This window comes from Aythya fuligula, chromosome 2 (genome assembly GCF_009819795.1).
Source record: "Aythya fuligula isolate bAytFul2 chromosome 2, bAytFul2.pri, whole genome shotgun sequence".
Lineage (NCBI taxonomy): Eukaryota > Metazoa > Chordata > Aves > Anseriformes > Anatidae > Aythya > Aythya fuligula.
The window spans coordinates 52,816,213-52,833,849 of NC_045560.1; the positions used below are offsets into that span (position 1 = coordinate 52,816,213).

A 17,637-nucleotide genomic window follows, 5' to 3' on the forward strand; every position below is an offset into this window, starting at 1 on the left:
GGAAGAAATCCCAGTTACTAATTGCATCCGATATTCACAGGGACACGGAGCTGAGGCAGCGGCGGCAGCTGTATGAGGCAGGTCTCCACTCTTCAGCACGCTACGGCAGCCACGACAGCAGCAGCACGGGGGTGGATGGAAAGAAAAAGCCTCGAAAGTGGTTGCAGTTAGAAACGTCGGAGAGGAGATGTCAGATTTGTCAGCACTTGTGCTATCTTTCCATGGTAGGTCAAATGCTCAGCCCCCCGTTCTGTTTGCAACACACTGTAATGGACTGGGAGTGTCTGAGAGAAGACGCACGACTTACGGGGTCATCTCGTGCGCCTCACACGGGCTGCAGGGATGTTGATGTGTCAGAATGCTTATCGCCTGAGGCAGTGGTGACAACAGTTAGTGCCAGCCGGCTTCCTCCCCCGTAAGGAAGGGTTGAAGGAGCCACATGAGCTACTCTCGGACACCCACCTGCACATCTTCATTGCAATAAGAGGGGTAATGAAAATACCTGCAGGCTGCCCACAGCAGTAAGTCGTGGCAGAACGCTGCTCAGGGTGAGCTGGGAACTCAGATGTATGCCCCGAGTCTCAGGCGTGCAGGTACAGCCCCTGCTGCTCTAGTTTCCCTGCAGGGCAGATTGCAGGGTAGATGTGTCCCAGCTGTCAAGCTACGATGCTGTTTGACAACCTGTCCACTGGAAAATAGGAAGGCACGCCTATGAACTTTCTCTGTTTGTACAAGTACCTGCCTACTGGCTTCCAAAGGCGTGCCAACCACTGTGGTAACGCTTTCAGGTTTTTAGCTGTATACAGAACAACCAGAAATGCAGCAGCTTCGTTAAATATACAAAAAGCCCCCCACCCCCCCAATCTTACGCATCACCTCATGCCAAGATCAAATACTTAAATATGATACAGTGTGTGTCCATAGTCAGCCTTTTTTTTCCTGTCAACTTTTTTTTTCCTTTCCATTAGAGATTTTAGTTTCTTGATGGAAATCCGATGTTCCTGTTGAATGATGCGATGTAGCTGTCCCTCCCTATGACAGAATACACTGTTGAGCCATGTCTTTAGACCACTGGGCAGCTAAGATATGTTTAAGCAGCACTACTTTGAACTAACTTCAAAATGAGTTAGTTAGTTTAAAAAAAAATCAAACCAACCAAAAACTCCAATCCTGGTCAGTTTGCTGTGGATACGATGAAGCTGTGTATGTGTAAAAAAAGGGAATGACTTTTCCTTGTCATTCTTAACAGCAATAAGGGACAACAAGTCAACTTGTTTGTCGAATTCCAAGCTTTGTGTTTTTGGCAGCTAGCCAGCTGAGTAAATGTGACCTCTGCTGAATAAGACAGTAACTAGGGCATCCTATGGCTAAGCTTTTGATTTGATTCTTACTCAAGGCAGCATTGAGAGTAACAAGAAACTGCTGCTTTCAAGAAACTTTTAGGTTATATATTAGATACCAGTAAAGCTTTATACATGTATTTAGATTCATCCTTCACTTCTAATGGTGTAGGTTTTTTTAATTAATATATATCAGCCAGCATTAGCACTCAAAAAGGAAGATACACTTTCTTCTTAGTTCGTTCCAGATTATTGCACAGTGTATGTGCATCTTGTTTACTCCTCCCTTCACTAATTTATAGCGAGGTACAGGTACAGTAAATCACATATTACAGTGGGAAATACTGTGTGCATAACACAGCTACAGTTTGGAGCTTACTGCATATCCCTCCCTCTCCCCCTTCCTCTTTTGATAGGTTGTACAGGAGAATGAAAACGTTGTCTTCTGCTTGGAGTGTGCCCTGCGGCATGTGGAGAAACAGAAGTCGTGTCGGGGACTGAAAATGATGTACCGTTACGATGAGGTCTGTACGAGCGTAGCTCTGCAGTGCTGGTTGCCTTTGTACTGAAAACCTGGGACTAGACTTAGCTCTTTGTCATGCCAGGGCCTCAGGAGACTGCGTTGTGATGATCTCAGTAGCAGAAAGAGAGGGAAACATGATTACAAAGATGAAGCCTGAAGTCTCAGTGGGTGGTAGAGATCAGAGATGCCATTTAGTGCTTTGGGGTGCTGTAAAACATGAGGCTATGCTTTGTTCGGTTAATTAATGGTCGCTTCTGTGCTGTTGGTAGCTGAAAATGCACTTTTGACTTACAAGAGGTCCAGCTTGAACCTTCTAAAGCCATCTTGTAGAGTACTTCTAGGTGAGAGTTCCAGTAATGGCTTGGAGTAAAGCACAAATGAACTCAAACTGACGATGTAGGACTGTGCCTGGGTTCTGAGCAAACAAAATCAGCTGTTTAAGATCAGTGCTGGTACAAGCTGCCCCTAGACAGATGTCTCAGCAGTTTCTGATGTATGTGCATGGGGGTCCAGAAAAAAAACAGAAGGTCAGAGTGAGGCTGGGAACGAGCGTGCCACTGTGGCTTGCTTCGATTTTAATTGTGGGCTCTGTAACATGCTACACACTGACGAGTTTCAGGAAACTTCTCAGAAATCTAAATGTATTTCTTGTATTCTTGAGATTGTTTAGTCTCGTATATCCTGTGTTTTCAATGGAATTGCTAACTGTTGAGGTTTTCAAAGCCACTCTTCATCAGAATCACATACAGTAATAATTTTTGCTAGGTTTTATAATTACAAAGGTACTTTGGGCTACATTGGAAAAGAAGAAAATCTCTCCTTGAATACTGCATGTTTATTATTTTTTCAAATGAAAATTTCTGCACTTCTGAAAGATGCTAAATGCATGCCTGGAGGTTTTTACATGATTTTTTTGAGGGCTGTGAATAGGGGTGAGGAGAGAGAGAGAAAGAGGCTGCATGTCAAATGCCATATGTTAAAGCTATTTTTTAACTGTTGGCTATACTTAATTAGGAGCCTGCTTCAACCTTGCACAAAACTAACTTCCCCAAATTCCTACCAGGATGGGAAAGACAATTCAGACAAATTGCCATCCACCCCCAAACTTCATCAAATCGCTGAGTATAATGAGATCAGGAGTGGCGACGTAGCCAAGACGCTCGGATGTGCTGATCAGGGACTTCTGTCTCTTTCTTATCTCAGTGCCCACAGCCCTTTCTCCTGCATGGCAGCAGCTGTAGTTCTGTAGCAGCTGATTACTGTCTTTAAGGGTAGAGCAGGGAAATTTCAGCAAATAGATTTTTTTTTTTTTTTAAATCTTGGCTGGGTGCTTTCAGTCAAAAAGGCAACATTACCTATATGTCAATTAGAAGTGCCCGGATAAAGAAAAAATGCTGATTTGTGTTCTGTTTTTCCCACTTTCTGAACAGGAGCAAATAATCAGTCTAGTCAATCAAATCTGTGGAAAAGTATCTGGTAAAAATGGCAGCATTGAGAACTGTATCAGCAAGCCTACACCAAAAAGAGGACCTCGTAAGAGAGCGACAGTCGACGTGCCATCATCTAGGCTTTCATCCTCCAGTTCATCCAAAAGTGCTTCAAGTTAATCCTGAAGATGCCAACACTCTCATTTTGTCAATTTATATATATTTTTTGTAATTATTATACCATAGTTTGGAGTACTTGCTGTAGAATACAAGCTGTCTTTGCACTAGCTCTAAAGAAGATTTTCTTCTGGTTTTAGAGAACTAATTTTGTTTTAGCATTAAACTGTTGAATTTTTTTTTTTTGTACTTAGACTAGATAGATACAGCAGTCTGATTTTTTTAAACTGCCGTATGTTCACTGTTTTAAAACCGGCAAGGGGCTGATAAAATATTAATTTGTATTGTCCCTATGGCTGAAAAAATAAAAAGCCTTTTTGGTAACTGTGAAAAAAGGCTTTTAACCCATTTTTTGAATAGGTTAAAGTTTGATGTGTTTTATAATTTGTTCTCCAGTCATGTGAGCAGATTTTTCTAGAGAGAAAAGGGATAGGAGACAAAAACTTGAAAGAAATTGCTTTACTTTGGCTGTCTTTTATTCTGTCACAGCAAGATGAGTTTTGTAATTTTTTAAATTGGAGAATACACACTTTCTTTGGGAGGTTTTGGCAGCTGAAGATGGACTTTGTTTCCTAACTGTAGGCAAAAGGAGGAGATTTGGAGTATGTTCTCTTTTACCAGCACATCACTATGCATCTGTTTTGAGGGGGAAAAAATAAAAATTAAAAAAAAAAAAAAAGGAAAAAAAAAAAAGACTGCCTGCCTTGAGGAGTCATGTGAGGGAAAACTGTGCCTGATTTCATTAGGAAATCCATTCTGTTATTTTTTGGTGCTGTTGGCTACTTTATCAAAAACCCTTCAATAGCATCCTTTAAAAAAAAAAAAAAAAGAAAAAAGAAAAAAAAGTGATTGAAGCCATAAGTGCTTCTTTTGTCATAGACGTGCAATCTTTCTAACATTCCATTTCCATTCCACTGCTGTTTTTCACACCTTTACACAGTCGAGCATTAATTTTTGTTTTGAATTTGTTTCATTATATGATCACATTTAGAGCCACTAGCAGGTCTGCATATTTCTTTTGAATGTGAAAATGCATTTGCTTTCATCTTGTCTATTTTTTCTCTTCATGTTGTAACAAAAAAAAAAAATCACACCTTTTGTACATATGCCTGTAAATTTTTTTAAATACTTGAGCCTTTTCTTGGGGTGGGGGGAGGGATGGCGAAGAGACAAGATGAAGAAAAGCCTTACGTTTCACTTTCTTCATCGGTTGGATTGGATGCTTACAGGGTTTTTCTTGTAACATTTATAAGTGCTGCTTACATCACTGAACAACAACAAAAAATAATAATGGAGTAGCTGTTGCCCTTTTCTGGTTGTGTGTACAGTATGTGTGGAATAAAAAAGGGAAAATGTTTTCACAAACTGTTTTGTTTCGTAATTGAATTCAACAATACCGTAGCTACCCATATTGCACTGAGCTTGCCAGTGGTGACTGTCAGGAAAGTCCTATAATACAATTTGTTGGTTGTTGTTGCAGAAGACTGAACTGTTTTGGAATATTTAACAATAACATAAACAGAGTCAAGTGTTTTCAAATGTGGTTGTCTGGTTTTTATGGCCTTGCTGTGTACTTTTTCCCTCTTGACAGTAAACTTCTGACTATGGCTTACAGTTTGACATTTAATTTATTAGCGCTGCTCTGCTCTCTTTCCTTGTAAGGAAAGACTTCATGTTGTTTATTGCCAGTTTTTTGTTTACTTTCCAGGTTTGTACTACGAGGTTTAATAAAAAAACAAAACTTTTTTGGACACTTTGTCTGTCTTCTGGAAAGTGAGTGAGTAAAGTAAGCTCCTTCAAGAAAGATTTCTTTCAACAAATGCTGGTTAAATACAAAGTATCAGATCATAGGCAGTGAGCTTCTAGCTTGCACACCCTAGAGGTGAGGAAACACTTTGTCAGATACCAGGAGCTGCAGCGAGTCCTTAAGGAAACTGGGCACCTCCCAGCTGGCTAGCAGCAGGAGGTGCCTCAATCCCAACCATTAGTGTGTCAGGGAAAGGCCCGGGAAGAGATCTATGTCACAGCTCATCCTTTTACTTACGCTGCTTCTGATTACATTCCTTTTCTCAGTGCATGAAGAGCAGGAGTCAGGAAACTTCTCAAAGGAGAGCAGATCCCTGCAGAGTGTGAGACTTGACAAGAAACAGGTGTTAGACAGGTTCAGTCCTCCGTTTCAGAGAGAAAATGACTGCAGAAAAAAATGAGGGCAGTAAGATGATGACTATAGGCAAGGCCTAAATTTTGTAAAATGTATTCACTTAATTTATAATTTATTCAGCTTCATTTCCCTTAAGTTGCTGGCTTGCATCAGTGTAGTCAAACAGATGTTACCATGGAAAAGTAAATTACACTGGTGCTCAGTATAAATAACCACTTTTTCTGATTGCTGAATTAGTCTCCTCTGTTCACTGTCATGAAGAAAATATTTGGGCAATCAAGTAAAAGACATGGTTGGGATAGAAATACTTTATTTTATCTCAAAAGAGGAGTAAGCTTATACAATGCTACGGTATCTGCTCCACAAGGAGTAAAACATTTCAGTACGCATCTCTCCTCCTTTGATAGCTTTTTTTTTTTGTTTCCTTAACACCTATGATTAATAAGTTGGTCCTGAATAAGAAGTGTGAAAGAGTAGATACTGCTGCTTTAGTAGACAAAGGCAGTAGGCAGACAGTAGGTAGTAAAGAGTAGAAAATCGCTTTTCATTTTGGTTTGGATCCTAAATCTTCAGTTGCAGCAGCTGAAAACATGCAAGGAACAATTTGGGTTCATTAATATACATCAAATCTAAGTATTTCCCATCAGCCATTTAAAGGTTAGTGGTCATAGTAACTTTTATCTTTCCCCTTTAATTCTTTTATACATGGTATATACAAAAGTTTTACTGCTCCCCTGAGCCCCAAGACTACTGTTAAAGTGTGTGTGCTTTAGGCATTTTTTTTTTTTTTTTTTAAAAACCAACCTCCACATGACTGGCAATTCTGTAAAAAGGCTGTATGACTAGTAAAAAGGTCTGGCTGTTACGATTGGTTTAGCAAATTGTTACACAGGCAAGCTCCGCATTCATTTGTTCATTCATTCCAAAGTCATTCTTAAAGGATATGGTTTTACGATTCAAATAGTTTGAGAGTCACTTTCATCACTAACATCTGAAGCACCCTTTCTTTCGGTTACAGCAGTGAGAGCAGTGTCCACTTGAACTTCTTCTTCATCGGACTGAATAACCGGAGACTCCCCTTCACTGGCTTCTTGGCTGGCAGAATCAGTACAGGTTGACGACAGCGAGGACAGTTTCTGTCGTAACTCAGACTGGCTGGGAACCTGGAGACTGATCTCGTTCACATAGGTGTTGGAGTCGGGCCCTTACGGTCGGAAAAACAACAACAACAACAATCAAGCTCTGGCTCTGAACCCAGACGTCAGCACATTAACTCAACTCAAAGCTGGTTTTTGAGCGCATTTAAAGCTCCTTCACTTCTCTCAATGCTTTTGCGAGATGCCATAAGGAATCTCCCAAAACACAAAGCTGCCTTCGGGCTTTTCTGACACTGTTCTCAAGTATAAGTCACAGTTGGTTTTAATGTGGTTCTGATGGTGTGCTTGTCTCTCACTCACTCTTGCATTGCTATACTGGAGATCAAATAAGACTGCAGGAGCGTTACGTCCTGTTGCAGTTAGCTGATGCCCTGTTTGCCAAGACTCCTTACTCATCCCCCTAACTCTGACTCATAAAGTCCACCCAGACTTCAGCATGTGCTGAGAATCAGCACCAACAGGAGAATCCTGCACAAAACTCCACCAGCTGCCTGTCCAACAGAACGACACAAAAAATCCTGAGTGCAAAACAAAAATCCCACAACCAAAGCCACAAATAACCTGGGAGACAGACAATAAAAAGCCATCTCCAGATTTGACTGAAAATGAAGATGCAGAAGCAAAACAGATCCTTGCACTACAGCATGGCACAATTCCTTTTGTAAAGCAGTAGTACAGCTCAAGTAACTGCGAATGGGATTTTAGGACTATGCTTCCTCTATACCCTACGCAAAAAGGCTTTTTCTAGGCAAATTCTGTGTAATGGTGTTCACTTAGTTTGAGAGTTCAGATTTCGAAGTTATTTACATCCTCTTCTCTGGCCACTTCTGGCAGTAAATAAGGAAAAATGGGGAAGCATCTACTTTTTATATCTGATCCACCATTTAAAACCCTTGTTTTCTTACCTGCTATGCCTGCTATAAACTCTTAGAGCACCCAGCTTCAGCACTGGGTAACCTTAGTGAGAAAATCCTTCCCAAAACCCTGTGGGATTATTTAAGAATCTTATTAAAACAAGTTTCAAGACAGTCCAGGTAGAAATGAGCTGATGACAACACCTTAGCCCTGCCCAAGGCTGGCTGCAGAGCAGTTCACGCTGCATCGCCCTACAAGTGCTCCTCACAGTCTTACCAAGTAACTCAGAGTGTAATTTTAACAAGAAAACAGCCATAACAGCATCTGGAGGCAACAGGAGCTGCTTCTACTGGAGGTAAGGTACACAAGGTGTAGCTCGGGCACACTTCTTGCCCCAGCTGTCTGCAACCTTCAGTTCTGGACTTAAACTCAGGCAGCAAATAGCCCTGCGTGTGACACTGCCTTAGCCTCTCTGGGACACAGGAACTTCAGGGGGAGGCAACAAAGACAGACACTGAGCACAAGTGGCGCTAGGTAGATGTTTCCACAGACACCTGTCTGTATGCTGTGCACACCTGCACGCTTTAGATTAACTGACACCACGCACCCAGAAGGGCTCTGGAGTGGCAGAGATGAGTCAATTTTTCAGTACAGCTTGCTAGCTACAATGAAAAACCAATGCCCATAAACTGGCACCATTTATAGCAAGACAAATTTGAAAACGTTTTAATGTCTTCAGCTTATTTTCATTTTTACCAGTTACTGACATAACTTACCTGCTTTTTGTGGTGCTCAGTAAAATAGTGAAATCTTTCCCTGACCATCCCACCTCTCCACTGCCAGCACAATGAAGAGCTAAGAGTTACCTCATTTTTCTGAGAACGCAGACTACTGCGCATCTGACTTGATACTAGGATGCAAGGTCCTCACTCAGAGCAAGTAAATCCCTTCTAACCAGAGTGAAAGGAATTGTCTTGAGCCACAAAAGTCAGATTCACAGGGCTGTTCCACTGAGTAGTAACAACTGTGCAAGTCTTGCTGCAAGCCCATCCCACCTCTGTGTTTAATATAAAGTGCTGGCACATTATAGCACTATTACACTATATTACAGTGTGCATGTGTATGAATATAATAAATATATATACACTGTAATACTCGCATTACAATACAAAATGAATACAGTTATTTCAAAGGCTAATAAATTTTAAACCTATTTAGGCAAAAAACAACCACATTTAGTAGACTCTGCGCTTCCTTAGCTAATCCAGTTACACTGTTTGTTGTCAAGACACGAGGCCTCTTGATCCAACATCTGCCAAAAACAGCCTAGGGAAAACAGCCCTGGTTTCTGTAATTACTTGCATGCGCAAACAGTGATTAACTTTACTAATACACGACCTGGATGTTCGTCAAAAAACAGCCATCTGAATTTAGTTTTTGCAGTAAAACAAAAACCTTTAGTTATCGCATGCCTCGACCACTTTCCATAAGCTTTTCACGTTCACAGCAGGTAGTAATACGGAGGAAGAAAATTACCACAGGATATTCTTAAGTCTTCTTTACTTATCCCAAAATATAGGGTAGGATTTAGAGTGCACTGTTCCTTCACTGTAAGTACTGTTATAGAAATATTTCAACTTGTATTTTGAAAAGAAATCTATAGACATTTAAAGGAGCTTCTTCATCTTCCCCAGGAAAACTCATTTTGGTTCTTTTATTTTAGTACTAAAATAAGTTTTTAATTGGGAAAACACATTTCCCTAGTGGATAACTTATCCAGAACTACTAACGCCTTGCTGTAAGCAGACTCCCCCATCATGCTGCAACTTACCAAAACCTACATCTGGTTTTGTTCATCAGAATGCATAAAACAAACTTTGGATTACTATTTAATCCAATGTAGCTAATATCAATAGCAGTAAGAAGGCTACACAGAAGAGCTGCAGTATCAGAACCACTCTTTAGAAGCTTCCAGAAGTGCTGTATACATATGCACTGCTGCATTCAGTCAGGTTTCTGAATATACCTCACTGAAGATCTTGCATTATACAGCTGGTCCAAATATACTTGAAAATACCAAATTCTGAATCTGTTTCTCAGAAAGCAGTCTTAAAAATAAAAACCCAACCACTGCAAATGTTCTGATGGTGATTGGTTTGTTAGAATGACCTCTATCAACTTGTATCAAGAGAAAAGCCCCAGAAAACATAACACATAACTGATCCATATATGAGATGAAGTTTTAGTAACCAGAGTCCAGAAGCGAGCTCTCTCGCATCACAACTTAAGGTGAACATTCTGAAAACCACTAGTGAAAAACATTGAATCGACGTAATGTTTTATGAGGTAACTTCATGGCATATTAAAGCAACTGTGGTGATTTATCACTTTGTTTCTAAGCACACTGTCATTACTAGTATCATACCCAGCATGGGAGAAAGCATATTATTGTCCTCGCCTCCTGAGTTTAAAAAGACATCAAGTGCTTCTTGGTCAGACATGTCCATTAGGTCCATCTGTTCCAGCATGTCCACATTCACTTCCATGGAAGACATACTGCCAATTGGCTCTGTAGTAAAAATAGTGCAGTGAGCAGACTGACAATCAGCTACACAACGTTATTACCTATAAAGGCTTTCATAGCTACTATAATTGTATGCATTAGTAATAATTAAACCAGATATGGAAGGAGCACACACACGTCAGATTGCTCAGCGGCAATCTCAGCCCAAATCCAAAGACTCTCCGTGCAATATTTGTTGTAAAACTAGTGTCCATTATAACTTTTACAAAACTAAATATTTTTAGAAAAAATATTTATAGCAACAGCAGCAGAAATAGGAGAAGATGAGGCTCAGGGACAAACACTGAAGTTTTCCATTTTGCCACACCCCCCTCAACTAAAAGTCTTTTCAGAGAAAAAACAAACACACACATTTAAACACACAATCACTAAATGTCAATAAACATGGGGTATGGAAACTAGAAATAGGAATTAATAGAGAGCAGTCATTCTTCCTCATTCCATCAATCAGTGCAACAAGTGACAGCAGTATACAAAGCCTAGGCTGATGCCCAGTGTCTTCTCCCAGCATGGGGACTTCACAGCATTAATTATTCAAGCAAACTATTTATTGTTGTCAGTATAAAACTGACAAATCACAAGGGAATTAAATACCTGAGTGAGCATCTTATTCCTTGAGTAATAAAGCGTACAAACACAGAACAAGCATGTTCGGGAGTTCTCAAGATTTAAGTCCAATTGCTCCATGTGTAACACCAAATATAATTAACAGTTTCATGGTTTATACAAGTTTAACAATTACACTGTTAAAAGCCTTCATATTGAACTGACATAAAATCGTGTCACTCAATGTTTTTTTTTTTCCATACATACCACAGTTTTACATGTATTGTGGGATCGAATTTTTCATAGGAACAATTTCTTTTATATGTATGGGTTCTGCATTATACTACAAAGCTGTAATTCAGAAAGGTGTGCATCCATCTCTCTCAGAGTACTGCATCCACTAGCAGCAGTGACGATGCTGATTTTTAGTGTGAGTGGATTACACACACACACACCAGAAACTAGGAGATGCAAACTCAATTCATTCCTAGATCAAAGGAATTTAAAGCTTACATATCCCACTTCTCAGAAGACTGTCCAAGCAACCAATATAGAGCATTCTGCAGATTCGTATTTATAGCACTTGTGCAGAGAAATCAAAATCTTGGATTGTATTCCCTGCTCCAGCATTGCAAATGACAGCAGACCTGGTCTCAGAGCAGGGACAAAATCTCTACATTTTTCCTGCTACACAAATGACGTTATTTCCTGCTTTCTTTCTGGTCCTACAAAGCTTTTGGGCCAACAGATGGATACCTCCCCCACAGAAGTGTCTGCAGTCTATGGCATTCTTGTGCTTTAACTAGCAGGGAGATGCCAGACTTGTCTCATAATAAGGAGAGAGCTTAGTCTGTATTTCTCATGTCCAAATCACACACTCTGCACATTACACAGACAACGTAAGAAGCTACCATCTGGGAACTGTTTTGAAAGACAACACTGACATTTGCCTACACCTTTAAATTTTTTTTCTGAGGCGTGTTCTGCCAGGTGATGATCCCACTTTGGAATGTGAGTGCACAGAAGTGATCACCTCTATCCACATTTCCAAAGATAAGGACACCCTCATGAGCTGCAAGGAGTGCCGTTCCAGGTGTACCTCAGAGCTTTGCATTACCTCAGACAGCAAGCAGAGAGTCTGACAGATTTTCTAAAGTTTTCTTGATTTTCCCCTGGGACCCAAAGGTTGCTTTAAGAGCTTATTTAAATTTTCAGTTCCACCAAGAGAGAATGTAGACATTGCAATGCTTCAGCTACCCACATTAAACCCACTGCTGACTGCGACCCCTAAACAACATTCTCTACATTGTGAGTATGTGGATGATACAAAAGGTATTTTAAAACTTGCCTCGCCTCTCTGCTATCTGCAAGTATCCTGTAGAGAGGTATTGTTCCATATCCTGCTGAAAGGCTTCTTCAAAGAATTTCTGACGTTCCTTTAGCTTCATCTGCTGGGTGTGCTCCATATCCAGAACCTTCTGTGCATGTTCAGCATCCAGCTCAGCTGAGCATAAAACAAAAAAAAAAAAAACAACAAACAAAATAAATAAATCATGTGTATACCCCCCTGCCTCTCAAGATTTGAAAGCTACAGCTAAGTTCAATAGTGACAGACTGTTGTTACAGACTGTTAACACAGGCTGTTATAAAAAGGAGACTTCTGTGCTTTGCAACTATATTTTAAAACTGACAGGCTAAGAATACTATATCAGGCAGCATAATCTTAACATTAAAGTGATATAATTATTTATCCTGAGGCAAGATGCAGATTCCTTGAACTGCATAAACTGCAACACCTGAAAGCACCATTATCAATAACCAGGATTTCAGAATCAGTTAATGCTGCTGCTGCTATTGTACATACCTGACACACACAAAATTAATAATTTGACTGTTTCAGCGCATTTTCATCACAATCCATTACGAATACAAGTGGAAAGATATGTATGTATGCATGTATGTGCAAACATAGAGATACACATACACACGCGTGTATTGTCTGTGTGAGACATCCTGGTTTTGTCAACCTTTAGATAGACTGGGAAAATATCTTGAAGATATCTTAGATGTAGTGCAGGTGTATATCCAGAGAAGCTGCAGGGGCAGCCTGACTTGACATGAGGTAGGTAATCAGTACTGTTTTCAACGACAACAGCACACAGCCAATAACAGCAATACATAGGGTCTTTTCTGTATGCAGCAGCGAAGGTGGTGATGATACTGACACCAAACAAGCAGAGCCAACTGCCATGAATTACTAAGACAGTGCCAAAAAGAAAAGGCCTGCTTGCATAACTTGTTCAGACATACAGTGACAGCCAAATTTGCTTCTACATATCTAACGCTGGGTCTCTAGCAGTTCCTGATTTCTACAGAGAAACAAGTATTCGACTGTGTTTCAACAGAAGATCTCCTTCCAGCCTTTTTGCTCTACAGGAGTCACTGGGCAGATGATGTATAAAAAAATGAATTGTCGTGTTCAGTGAAGAATAACATCTTCTAGGATAAGATCTAAGCTGCTGAAGCACTAACAGTAGCCAGATTACTACCACAATATGCTTCAGCAAAAATGCTTTTGGGAGAAATACACGAATTGCAAGTGTTCCTCTCAAAGTTCTCTGTCCATTTGTCTAAGCTGGTCTCACGAGCTCTCTGCTTCCAGTAAAAAGAAGAAACCGCTAGCAGAGCGGCTGATGGAAAGGGTGGGGGCGGCAAGAAGAGCTGCAGCTCTGGGCTGTGCTACCCATTAGGGAACGCTCCAACAAATACTGCTGGGTAAGAAATTCCAAGCTTTCACACATCAGACAGACACAGCTAGAATATGGCATCCATATGGATAAACGCTGAAAGAGCACAACGTTTTCTAGGATAAGCATCGTGTCGATCTTCCAGGGAAAATGCTGTATTAATGGTATTTTAAAATAAGGGATTAATTAAAAGCATTTACCATAATGGAGAGTACTATCAAAATCCCAAATATGTTTTATTAAACCAGGCAAAAATATTAAGAGAGCAGTGATTCCTTCTGTAGCCTGCATCAAGGTCACAGTCCACACACAGAAGCATCCAAGCTGTGATCGCTGCCAAAAGGAGCTATAAAACTGGACTGACAAACCAAACATCCATTACACCATCAATAAATTAGCCGAAATCTTTTTCTTACAGCAAATTTCAGAAGTAAAAGATCAGCGTGTTATAAGGGAAGCACTTTCCTTTCAGTCAACACATCCTTATTATCAATTACACAGCTGTGTACAAGGACTCCCTATTCCCTGGGGCGAGCCCTTTACTACAGTCCCGAATGATACGCAATTCAATTCTAATAATAAAAGCCGGCGGCTCTCACTGACAACAGAAATTTCCTATTTTCTAATATATTCTGACAGTTTTGCACTCTGCATTGGTAGCTCAGGATATTTTAAGCCCCAAAATAGAGATGGTCTCCAAGAAACATATGCGACTGACACAACTTTCCTAGCTTTGCATTATCTTGTTTATTTTCTCCTTTTGCCTCAGATGTTCTGTTAACTATTGCAACTACCACTGGCCATGGCTAAATGCTAACAGTTAGTTTCCTGCTGTACGGACATGCTCCAAAAAACCCTCAACATACGCTAGCTGAAGAGCTCCCCTAAGCTTGCTCTCCAACATCAGCCGTGGAAGGTTAACATGGGAACCTCGCCGCATGATTTCACACTCTGCCAGGTAGAATAAAAGCTGCTGCTTGGCTAGGCAAAAACAAACTGCCACACCTGGGGCTTCTGTTTGTTGTCAGAAACGTTAAGGATGGCTGCAGCAACAGAAAACAGGTGCATATATATATTTTTTTTTTCCACCACAAAGCTATTCAGAACCATGTTTCCCATAATCCAAGAGTAATTTTTATGCATCTATAAAATACTGAATTGACCCAGCAAGTCTATTAAGTCCCAGAGCTCTGAGGAAGACAACATCATCCCTCACCCATACCCCCTCATGCTGCTCCTGTCCACGTGTGAATTCTTACAGACATCACTGAGACCCGACACACTTAAAATACTATCACATTCACCACACAATTGTACCTTTGAGTTAGTAACTGCATCGTTTCTGAAACATGCTGCTGTGTGCACAGGAAAAAAAGGCAGACTGCAGCGGAAATGCTCACTTGCAGCTCGACGCTGACTTACAGGAGTTGCCATGATAACCCATGTACAGGGCAACTTCCAACTCCGAGCCAGCTATGACTTTGGGGAGAGTGGAACTAAAAGGAGGCAAAATAGTTATTAAAAACTGGAAACTGAGGTACTGATGTGCAGTTCTTTGCCCTGTCCCCAGGACCAGCCGCCGGTACCATCGCAGCGGCCATCCCACAGCCCACCTCCCTCGCAGCCACGGCACGGCCTGCTCCTCCTGAGGCCACGCAGTGATGGCGACACAGTGATGGCGCTCTGCCACTCGACTTCCACTTGCTACAAAACCTCTTTTCCTATAAAGTGTTCCCAAAAGCAGGCAGTTGGGTCTGTCACTGAAGCAGCCCCCAGCCCAAAGAAGCACACGCAACCTCACTGAGGTGCCACAGGGCCCTCACCTCCTCTGGCGAGGGGATTTACCTGGCAGATTTGGGGAGCACTCTATTTCCCCCCCAACGCCTCAGCAGGAGAAAAAGCCAGTCCCTGGTGCTCTTGCCCCTGTAGATCCTGCCTCTGCTGGTTAATGGGCCCAGGAAAGCCGTGCCAACTAATTCCAGTCATTAAAAGGACTGCTCTCTGAGGTCAAAGGAAAAAAACAGTGCTGGGAGAGTAATTGATTCTCCCTACAGGTGTCATCCCACTCCCCTCCTAGAAGCTCTTTCTCTACAAAAACCTCACCACATAGCTGTGCAAATAGGCCAAACACAAGTCAAGACAACACTTTTTTTTGCCTCAGCCCTCACTGGTAAGCACTCTAGCCACACCACCCAACTTGCAGAAGGCAAAGGCAGGGACTGGGAGAATGAAGATCTGTCCAGTGTAGGAGGAGATCAGGTTCAAGACCATCTAAGGAACCTAAAGGTGCAGAGCTGGTGTTGTTCAGCCTGGAGAAGAGAAGGCACTGGGAAGACTTTACAGTGGCCTTCCAGTGCCTAAAGGGGCCTACAGGAAAGCTGGGGAGGGACTCTGTGTCAGGGGGTGCAGTGATAGGACAAGGGGTAATGGCTTTAAACTGAAAAAGGGTAGATTTAGATTAGATATAAGGAAGAAATTCTTCACTCAGAGGGTGGTGAGGCACTGGCACAGGCTGCCCAGAGCAGCTGTGGATGCCCCATCCCTGGAGGTGCTCAAGGCCAGGCTGGATGGGGCCCTGGGCAGTCTAGTCTGGTGGGAGGTGTCCCTGCCCATGGCAGGGGGCTGGAACCGGGTGATCTCTTCCAGCCCAAACCATTCTCTGATTTTCCAGTTATACAAAACATGTTTCCTGAATAAGTATGGCTACAAATAAAACAAATTAGAAGAATGACTACAAAAAAAAAAAAAAAAGCAGCAATTGGAAACACTGTTTTGAGATTGCTAACGCATCCCCTAGACCTGACAAGAAAGTGAAAGATGTCAAGCTGTCCAAATAGATGGCTTTTGGTGCTTTTATACTGTTATCCAGTCAGTTTACTTCTCCTCAATTAACGTACTACATTATAGCTCCTGTCAGCCCGATCCTCCAGCCTCCCTCAGGCCCTCTGGGTGCCCTCCATCACCTCCTCCAGGAAGGACTGGTGCTCTGGCCATTACCAGCGTCCTCGTGCAGTATGGTCCATCAGCTGCCACCCCCTAAGCCAGCCGGACAAACAGCTGTTTACCCCTCTCATTGCCCATCCATCCAGACTGTAACTTCACAATTTGCCTACAAGAATATTCTGTGAGACTGTCAAGACTTGTATACTCCCACCATTAGGAAGCTGGCTGTTCACAGAACAGCTGAAAGCCTTCAAACATCGGGATGATGAAAACGTAAAAACAGACAACAGATGACAGCCAACCAAGTTTTCAAATACACTACAACTGGGTAATACAGGCTTACAGCTGCCTCATTATTTAATTTAACCTCTTAAGTACAGTATAAAAACAAGACAAGATGCTGCAGAGTGCCTCAAATAACACAGGTTTTCTCAAAAATGTTTGAGTTATTCCTGATGGAATTTAGAAAACACTTCACTAATGTGAGGAAGGAAGTCCACGCTATACTTTGCTGAGAAGCAGTGGGGAAACTGAAAAAAAGAAAAAAAAAAAAAAAAAGGATATAGGTACAAAAAGTCTTTCTGATCCAAGTATGAAAGAAAACAAAATAAGAGAAGACTAAAAGATGTAATTGTTTTAAAACTCTGATTCAACAATTCATCTGTAAAGTAAAAAATTTCTCTTTCAAGTGCAAATTCAAATAACTGCAAACCAAAAATTAAGTCCTGACTGACTTGCCACTGAAGTTGGGTTTTTGCTAGAGTGCAGTGACACAGGATTTTGCTTCAGTCAGTGAAGTCTCCAAAATGTCATCTCTATTGGAAAAATATACATAGCTCCAAAAGAGATTTATTCCCTTGAAATTCTTGTATGAAGAAATATTCCACTAAAATCAAGATTACTTAAAGAAATTTTATTAAAAGACCAGACATTAAAAATTATTGCATTCCTTGATAATTTTTAACTGGAGTTTTTATAGATCGCATCAGAATATGGGAATGCTAATTAGCCAAGAAATATTCCAGTCGAGAGGGAAATCAGAGGTTTCACCAGTGCAGAGGAATTATTATTTAAGTTTCCCATTAAGCAGTTTCAGTAAGTTGGCTTACCTTGAAAGCTCCTTCTAAATAAACAAATTGCTTACTTGAGATCCTTCAAAAAATACAGAGTAAGCCTC

General features: G+C 41.1%; 2 protein-coding genes across 3 annotated transcripts in view; one reads left to right on the forward strand and one right to left on the reverse strand.

Moving 5' to 3' along the window:
* JARID2 (jumonji and AT-rich interaction domain containing 2) overlaps nucleotides 1–3,631 on the forward strand; it is a 201,350-nt gene extending 197,719 nt beyond the window's left edge. For both annotated transcript variants that reach the window (XM_032181365.1, XM_032181366.1), the window contains exons 16-18: nucleotides 41–224; nucleotides 1,757–1,864; nucleotides 3,294–3,631. In XM_032181365.1, the coding sequence (XP_032037256.1) occupies nucleotides 41–224; nucleotides 1,757–1,864; nucleotides 3,294–3,470 (469 nt within the window). In that variant the 3' untranslated portion in view covers nucleotides 3,471–3,631. The remainder of the gene's footprint in view (nucleotides 1–40; nucleotides 225–1,756; nucleotides 1,865–3,293) is intronic.
* A 2,291-nt stretch (nucleotides 3,632–5,922) lies between these two features.
* DTNBP1 (dystrobrevin binding protein 1) overlaps nucleotides 5,923–17,637 on the reverse strand; it is a 69,283-nt gene continuing 57,568 nt past the window's right edge. The window contains exons 8-10 of the mRNA XM_032182352.1: nucleotides 12,119–12,274; nucleotides 10,066–10,209; nucleotides 5,923–6,832 (exon numbers count right to left, since the gene is read on the reverse strand). Coding sequence (XP_032038243.1) covers nucleotides 6,585–6,832; nucleotides 10,066–10,209; nucleotides 12,119–12,274 — 548 coding nt within the window. The 3' untranslated portion in view covers nucleotides 5,923–6,584. The remainder of the gene's footprint in view (nucleotides 6,833–10,065; nucleotides 10,210–12,118; nucleotides 12,275–17,637) is intronic.